The sequence below is a fragment of the Lactuca serriola genome, chromosome 7 (genome assembly GCF_051521515.1).
Source record: "Lactuca serriola cultivar US96UC23 chromosome 7, Lser_US96UC23_V15, whole genome shotgun sequence".
Taxonomy (NCBI): domain Eukaryota; kingdom Viridiplantae; phylum Streptophyta; class Magnoliopsida; order Asterales; family Asteraceae; genus Lactuca; species Lactuca serriola.
Window position 1 is genome coordinate 72,886,445 of NC_136414.1, and position 9,172 is coordinate 72,895,616.

General features: G+C 32.2%; 1 protein-coding gene across 1 annotated transcript; it reads right to left on the minus strand.

Annotated features, from left to right (window-relative positions):
* Window positions 1-6,886: 6,886 nt before the first annotated feature.
* On the minus strand, window positions 6,887-9,172 carry LOC145062310 (UTP:RNA uridylyltransferase 1-like). Its single transcript, XM_079009926.1, has 3 exons — window positions 8,938-9,172; window positions 7,795-8,163; window positions 6,887-7,114 (listed from the first exon to the last, which is right to left on the minus strand). Exons 1-3 carry the CDS (start codon window positions 9,091-9,093, stop codon window positions 6,887-6,889), a joined length of 753 nt encoding a protein of 250 aa, XP_078866052.1. The 5' UTR covers window positions 9,094-9,172.

Here is a 9,172-nt window from a genome sequence, read left to right on the forward strand (position 1 = left end):
TCTAAGGTCTTTATCGGTGTTTATGAACAAAAGGATAAAAAAACTCCATCTCAATTACTATTGTTCATCGTTATCACCAAGATCACCAAATAGTGATGAAGCGGCAATACTCTCATTCGTCAATTCTAAAGCGCTTCATCCTTATGGGCACCCTGATACACACCTTATTGAAGCCCCCTCCCTAAACCTTCACCTTAATCCCCTTGATTTCATTAACTCAATCTCAAACCCCTACAAGAGAATGATACATGCTTCCTCTGAATCGGAAAGTTGTGGTCTATATTTAGAACAATATGGACTATTTTGCGCAATTAGTGTTCCGAAACTTCTTCGAATAAGTCTGCAGTTGGCTCAAGAACACGCCATCTACATACATTCGAAGGTCGTACTCTCTATGTGGCTACGATATGAGAGGATAGAAGACAAACTTGTGGGTATTTGTGATATGGATTATATCAGTAAAGTTTTCAAATGCCTAAATTCCGCTTTAATTGATATCAGGCAGGAATATCATATGTAATCTTGAACTAAACCAATGCTAGGTCAAATTCATCCACCTGTTATGTGGTTTGATTTTGATTCTTTTGGGGTTTTTTGTTGTTTGGTGGGTTCTTGCTATATTTTTTTCAATTATGTTTTTGTAGTTGATCTCAAGTCTTTATTTTGTTTTCTAGTAGGTTAGCCTTGATAATGTTGCCTTGATTGTGATTCTATGAACGAGTATTATAAGATTTAGTTTGTTGGGAATTGCTTAGACTTAATTCTATTGGATTTGGAATGATATTTGTTTGCTGTAAGGACTCATATAACTATAATTCATAATTCGTTTTGGTTTTGAGAAGAAAGACTTCACAAAATTTTGTTGTGAAAGGGTAACCAAGTAGGAACAAAGGTGCTACAGTGGAGCTGATTAGGCACACACATGTTACCGGTTTACCCGATACCAAGTTAAATAATGAACTTTAAAAAAAAGTAAACTCGAACTTCGTTCCATTAAAAAAAAAACTTGAGTGACATTTTAAAACAAATTGGATAAGTATGTTGTGCCAATATGACATTTTTCCATTACAATTTAACCCTTGTAAATTTAATTAAATTTAATTAACCCAAAATTAATTCCCAATTAATTCTTAATTAATTATTAACTAGTTCTAGTTAATATATTAATCATATAATTATTCGATTAAGGTATCTAAGCCCATAACTAAATTGTTATGCCTTGTAATTAGAAGCAAAATTCTTTTTGTGTTGCCTTTATAACTAGTAATTGAATTGAATAACATTTTGAGAGAGAGGTTGATTTATTGATTTATTATGTGGCTGATAAATTGTAATAAATAATTTATTAATATATTATATGGTTAATATATTAATTTGAAACAATATTAATTAATTAAGAATTAATCAGAATTAATTTAGATTTAATTATGGGTTAACTAGAATTAATTAAATGTGCAATGACTAGACTGTAATTGTTCAATAGTTAAAGAAAAAGGAATTCCAGAACCTTCCACTAGGTGGACAGTTTTGATGATGCTAAAAGGGCATCTGGAATATTCTTTCTAAGATAAGAAAATCAGATAACCACCCATATTTGATATAGTATTATTTTATTCAGGATTAGTTTTACCAGGTTATCTTATCAGGTATAAATACGACCCCTTTGGTGCCTTGATTTCGTGTACTTATATAACAACCCATTATTTCAAATCAATGTAAGTCAAACATATTCAAATAAAAGTCTAAATTGTAACAGTATACAAGAATAACGATGATACAATAAGAAATTCGAAGGCATATTTATATAAGTATTGTATGAACATGCTTTGAAAACCATACATGTATAAGCTATATATATACTTATAGATCGAAAACCTTGCATACATAAGTTTATATAGGTTTATATGGTTACAAATAATAAATACTATGATGAAATAAGAAAAAAGGGGTCAATAAAAGTCAAAGGAATTACATTGTTTTTGTGAATTCAACCTTATGCCAAATACCCTTGAGTTTGCGGTCACATAGGACCAAAAGCTACTTCATGGACTCACATAGGACCGAAAACACAATGTCTAAAGTCCATTAAGGCCAAAAAACCAACTTTATGAGACTGAAATCTCTTCCTTAAGGTGCATTAGGACCGAAATCACTCTTTTGTGAGTATATATGTGGGATTTCGGTCATGTTTGGCAGAAAACACTTCCTTATGGCCGCAAACACCTTCAAATAGGCAGTAAGCCTCATTAAATATCTTAATATCTTATCTTGATCCAACTTCCTAATGTGATAATCCCATTTACCAACGTAAACATCACATCACCTCCTCATAAATTACTTCCTATTTAAGAGACTACTTTAAGATCATATGCCATTTCACACATCCAATAAACGAAAAAGATCCCCATTTCTCTCTCAAATAGTAAGCCATATTCCTTGAATTCTCAAAGATCAAAGATCAAACCTTCCAGGAACATATATTTGAAGCTCCATCCTTAAGATACCATTGTAAGTATTGTTCATATTATTTAGTGTTTAAGAAATACTTTTGTTATTAAGACCATCTTATTCACACATTATTATGTGTTTAAAACCATTAGGATTGCGATATCTTTCCCGTATTCTAGCTCGAAGTTACCGTTTCTGCCCCGTTAACAAAAACGCTATCATACTCAAGGTGAGTTAATACCCCTACAATTTCATAACTTTTTCTATGTTTTAAGGGGAGAAATACAAGTAAAACACAAGGGAACTTGTGTTAATATACAAACCATTGTTTATGTTTTCTTACATTTTATGTATCTATTATGTGAAAACATCAAATATGCGAAACAACGTTATTATCAAATTTGCAAACATTTACATGCAAACATGTTAAAATGAAGCGGTTATCATTTTCGACGAAACATACATTTTAAACTATAACAGGTATAGTTTGGGAAACATACACATTATTTTACCCATTCGGGGCAAATAAATGATTATATAAAAATACGATTATTTTTATATATATCATAAACATAACGAAAGGGGTAACGATTTCCTGGATAAACACAATTACTTTACAAGAAAACAACTCACAATTCAGTTTTATGGAAAATATAGGATTTTCCGGAATAAACACTCTTATTTTATTAGCAAACGACTTACAACTCATTTTATAGAAAACATCAGATTTTATGGAAACAAACGTGATTTCATTTCAATGAATGGCATACAATTTTTCATACAAATGCTTATGAACTCACCAACTTAAATGTAGCCATTCTCAAATAACTTTTATTCTCAGGAAACCAGTAAAACAGGTAATCAACAGGTTTCGAAGATAGACGCTAAGACGTTAAACAAGTCTTTTGACATCATATTGTAATTGACTTTTGAAACATGTAACACTAACAATGATGTAACTTTTTCAATTACGTATATGATGGTTGTGTTTGCATTCTTTACTATCCAATTGTTATGATACTGCACATGACGTCCTCTGCCCCCGAACATTTCCGCCATTCAGGTTTGGGGTTGTGACAGATTGGTATCAGAGCATTGTTTATAGTGAACTAAGTATATCAAACCATAGGATATACTCCTATAAATACAATGAGACTAAAACACTCTGACCAAGAGTTTTTCTTTTTAAATATAATAATATTTTTATAAAAAGCATACATGCATACATATGTACTAGAACAACGTCGTGATGAGAACATAACAAAAGTATTAAAGATGCGTTGAACACTAAGAGTGTGCCTTGGATTATGTAATCATGTATGTGATGAATATAGCCTGATCAACTATAATTGTCCAGGAAGTGACAAGCATATGCCTAGGAATAGTCGTAGTGAGTAACAAGCACTACAAGAAAATTGTGATTTTGCTAGGGAAGGTCACTATGGAAGTTATTTTCGTTGTTAATCTGCAATGCATCATGCTATGGAATGTCGTTCCATAGCAATGTTGCTACCACATTGTCTACGGATTTTATTTCTGGTAGCGAGAATGGGACTTGCTAGGGAAAATGCTACCGACTCCATATCTGTCGGTATTATGCTACCGATAGTTCTTTGGAACAAAAATTCATAGAAAATTTTCAACAAAATTTGTTATGGAATTACTTTCCATTACACTGTTGCTATGGAATTAATTATCGTGGTTACTATGCAACAGAGTTTGTGACGGAAACCAATTCCATAGTTGATTTGCTATAGAAGTACCATTCGTAGGTATTTGCTAAGGAATTTTGCTATGGAATTTGATTTCGTTTGCTTGTTTTGCTATGGAACAAAAAGCCTAGCTAATTTGTGACGGAATTTGTTACAAAATTATATTCCATAAAAACATTGATAAGGAGTATATACTTGTAACCACTAACAAAGTATATACTATATAATTTCACTTTTTTGAATGACATTTTGGAAAAGTCAGATATATACTTGTTGTTTATCCGGATCTTACGTGCCTATATGAAAAATGGTAAAACACTTAACTATACTTCATCACCAAAATAACATGGGTTTTAACTATACTTCACCCTACTTAAACAACATAGCAAGAAAAATGACTAAAAATGCTCTTTTAACAGAATGATGTAAACATAAACCCAAAATAAAATTATATACAACTTCATATACAATACAATATGAACACAAATATTCAAAGTCCAATCTATTATCAACCATTTATATTTTTAAGAAATATACAAAACCTACCATACTCTACATACCAGCAACAAACCATGCAATATCTTTGTCGATCCTCATCATCTTCATGGCCTATCGTAAATACCCCTTTAACAGAATGATGTGGGTGTTCACATTGGAATATGACGTCGTTCGTTGTAAGTATTTGAACAACATCAACATCCCGCAACAACTCTTTGGCACTATCTGTTGGATTAGTGTCTAAGTCCATAACTATTTTGGTATGTACTTGACCCGATGGTGCATGGTCCTTGTGGGTTGCCTTCACCAAAGCAACTTGATAGGATGAATTATGGAGAGAAAAGATTAAATATGATTTATTAATATATTATGAGAATAATATATTAAAGGAGAAATCATATTGTTTAATGAATATTAGTCAAGAATTAATAAGAATTAAGTTTGTGACTAAAAGAGATTAATTAAACTTAAGGGACTGGAATTGTAATTATAGGATAATTGCAATTTGGGCTATGGATTGCCTTATATTAAGGAGTGGACGAATTCTATGGGGAAACCCATTAGAAATCATCCAAGGCCCTTAAGAAAAGGAGTCCATGGGTTGCTTAGGGCTTAAGCATCCAAATTAGGGTTTCCTTGTTAGATAACCCTAATAGCCTCACTATACATAGAACCCTTAAGGCTCAAAAACGTGGGGAACCTCTCTTCTAGGGTTAGTACATGTTTTGGGCAGCCTCCATCCTTTCTCCTCTTCATCCTCTTGCTCTTGGTGTTTGTGAACCATTAGAGGAGTGACATTTGTGACTCTAAGCTTTCTAAAGTCAATACAAGGAGGAATTGGATTGTTATTGCTACATAACAATCAAGGTAATATCTTAAACACATTCTTATGTTAATATGATTACTTGTATGCTAGAATTAGGGTTTATAGTCTTGGATGAATTGCATGTACAATAGAGAAACCTAGATCCAAACATTAGGGTTTGTATGAGCACATAAGATGTTCTTATGACCAAAACCCATAAGTGGTATCAGAGCCTAGATTGGTTTCTATTGTATTGATGCCTTGTATGTTGAAAAAATTCGATTTTTGTGGTTCTGCATGATGGACTCGGCGAGTCCCACTGTGGACTCGGTGAGTTGCCCCCTACTCGGCGAGTCCATGGGGGTACTCGGCGAGTTCGAGCGTCAGATGGAGCTATTTTCGGGATTTCTTGCTGTTTATCTTTGAGATACTTGCCTTTATCATATTAGATCAATATAAATCCGATTTTATGATATATATGAGTATATTCTTGATCTAATTGAAGATACTTATCAATTAATAAAATATTTATTTCCTTATGTGATAATTGATTAATTATTTTGATTAAATTGGTAAATTGTTTTGCAAGAAATCATTAAATAAATCAAATATGGATAATTATATGATTAAATGTTAATTTAGATTATTTGTTATTTGATCCTTATGTTATGAAATGTTTCATATTTTCCCCTTTAGGTTTTATAGTTTAAATTTGACCTCAAAAGTTTTGTTGTTTTGAAATTTAAATAGTTGAAACCCTAATGTTATGAAAAGGTTTCAAAACTTGCCCTCAAGTTTTGGAATTTAAATTTTGATTAATAGTTGAATTTTGATGTATATTTAAATTCTAAACCCTAATGTTTTGAAATGTTTCAAAACTTGCCCTCAAGTTTTGGAATTTAAAAGTTGATTAAAAGTTTAATTTAGGAATGTTAAATTCTAAAACCCTATTATTGTTTTGAAAAAGATTCAAATCACACCCTTATGGTTTTATTAATTAATTAAGGTGTATGATTAAAAGAGGTTTAATAAATCCATAAAGTTTTGGTTTACAATTTAATTGAATTAAAAGTATAATTGTTAAATTTGACCACCTAATATTTTAAAAGTGTAAAATACACCCTATACTATATATAACATTAAAAGTCTAACATTATATATATATATATATATATATATATATATATATATATATATATATATATATGTATGAGTAAAAGTCAGTCTTACCGTTAGTAGGCCTCATTCACGAAGCTGGTCTATAAGGGGTGTTTAAGGAAATTGCCTATAAAATGGCGATTGAATGGGTATCCACTCTTACCCACCACACTCTTGACTATTGGAGGGTCGTTAGCCGAACGGGTAGGATAGGAATTTGCCCAATCTTAGTCTTTGCCCAATTTTATGAAAAAATGAGGTTAACTCACGCATAGCTAGATAGGGTTCCTTGATAAGTTTCATTAACACCCCTAGACTTTGCCCAATGTTTGATAATGAAGGCCAATTGTCTCAATATTATATCTATCTTTGAGTAATCACGTAGAAGCTTTGTATTTATCACAGCAAGCAAGTTGTTTACACAAATATCACAAGAGATTCCAGTGGTAGGATCCATAAGCTTCACTATTGGAACCCTGGCTCGAGTCAATGCCTGCAGAAATAGGGGTAAAATGGTCATTTGAAAATCGATTTTGTTTTGCTTAATTTTAGGATTGATGTTTAAAGATGATGAGATTGATTGAATTTGTTTTGAATCTATTATTTCTTGAAGATGAAAAAGAAGATAGGGGCAAAATTGTCATTTGAAAGACGATTAATGCTAGAAAAGAAGAAAAACCGGACCAAATCCAGAAATAACACCAAACTACAGGGACAATTTCTGTAATTTACTCTCATAATTAATAGGGGTAAAAGGGTAAAATGGTAAATTTACATGGTTTTAACAGCTGAAAATAGATAGCATGAGTCTCAGGACCAAAAAGGTGAAAAGATCACACCACAGTGATCAAAAAAGCAAAAAGATTCCTTTGTGGACAAATCCAACAGAAACCACTATATCACAGGGACGAAAAAGTAATTTTACTCTATAATATTTCACATGCACATCAATCTTTTCTCGCCTTTGTTAACAGCACAAGACAACAAAAATTTATAGGGCTATTTTCATTTTTAGTGATGAGGATGAAGAGGGCATTTTTGTGTTTTGTGCAAACAAATCAACAGTGTTTTCCTGTCCAGCCTTTTCATGCAGTCCAACAACATGTTCTATCCTGTCCACTATAACAAACAAACAAAGCCTAAAAAGACCAATTTACCCTTGGAGAGAATTACCTGAACATTCTCAAGATTATCTGATTTCAAAATATCAGCAAGCTTCAACAAAATCTCTGCTTTGTCAATATCAGCATCCCCCATTGCAAGACAAACATCAATGTCACTTTTACGAAAACCAAATGAATTGGCACATGATCCATAAAGAAACAACTGAGCTTCAGGCCATTCTTTTGTAACATGTTTATCCAATAATGCCATCAGTTGCTTCTGTTTTTCCTTCTCTTCTTCTGGTGGAATCAGTGACTCATAAATTGCAAGAAAAGACGCATTTAGCCTTTGTATATCTCCCCTACATTCTGTACGACTTCTATAGTTCCTCATTCTTTGGTTCAGTATCCATTGTCCCCTTTTATCTGATCTGTAATCCTGAATTCATATCACAAGACTTGCTAATAAAGCTAAAGATAAGAAGAGAGATATCATGTGAAATTTAATTTTGGAATGTAAGGGTAAAATGGTCATTTAGTCTGATTCAGAATCAGACCGTTTATTCAGTCTGGAAAAGAAACAGACCTTATGTATACAACAGTTTATCCAGACAGATTCCATTATTCATTCAGACACTTTATCCATATATGACTTTATAGAAAGAAAAAAAGCACCCTAAATCCATGGTAATTTTCTGATTAAATTCTTTAACATCAAGACTTTAACGGGCATTCTGGGAAATATGCTAAATTTGTGTTATGATTGTATAGATTATGGGATAAAACCATTAAGGTGAACTTTATGTGAAAATGGAGCAACCTTGGTTAATATAGGTTTATAAAAGGGAAAATTTAGACCTATTGTGAGAACTTCTTTTCAACATAAATTGTGAAACTATGAGACCTTTTTCAATCAAATCGTTTACAATTAGCTTAGTGAAAAGCCTTACTATGGTGGATATGTGTAGAAGCTTTGGATTGTTGAGTTTGCTTTGATGTGGCACAAAAAAACTTACAAAAAACCTCTACTACTGCTATGTGTAGAAGGTTCTGTTTTTGGTATTTTTTAAAGATCTAAAATCGGGTGTGGTAAATCCGTATGATATAAAAGAAACATCATTAAAGTATCAAGACTCATACCAAATTATCCAACAAATTACTTATCTGGCAGTGTACAATTACAAAGAAAGATCATGCAGCAGTAAGCATTTACCTTATCTCGAGATTTAGGACCCTTTGTTGCATCACTTTTCTCATCTGTTCCATCTTCAAGTAGTAAATTATCGAGATGTTCATCACACTCATCCAATTCCCTCGAGTCAATGTCATTGTTTCTGGATTTTTTTTCATCCATAGCATGTAATGCCATCAAGGACTCTTCAACATCAGTAGCAGGAACTGAATGAAGATGACTTCCTCTTGAAGGACCTGGGTCATCAAACTGTTGA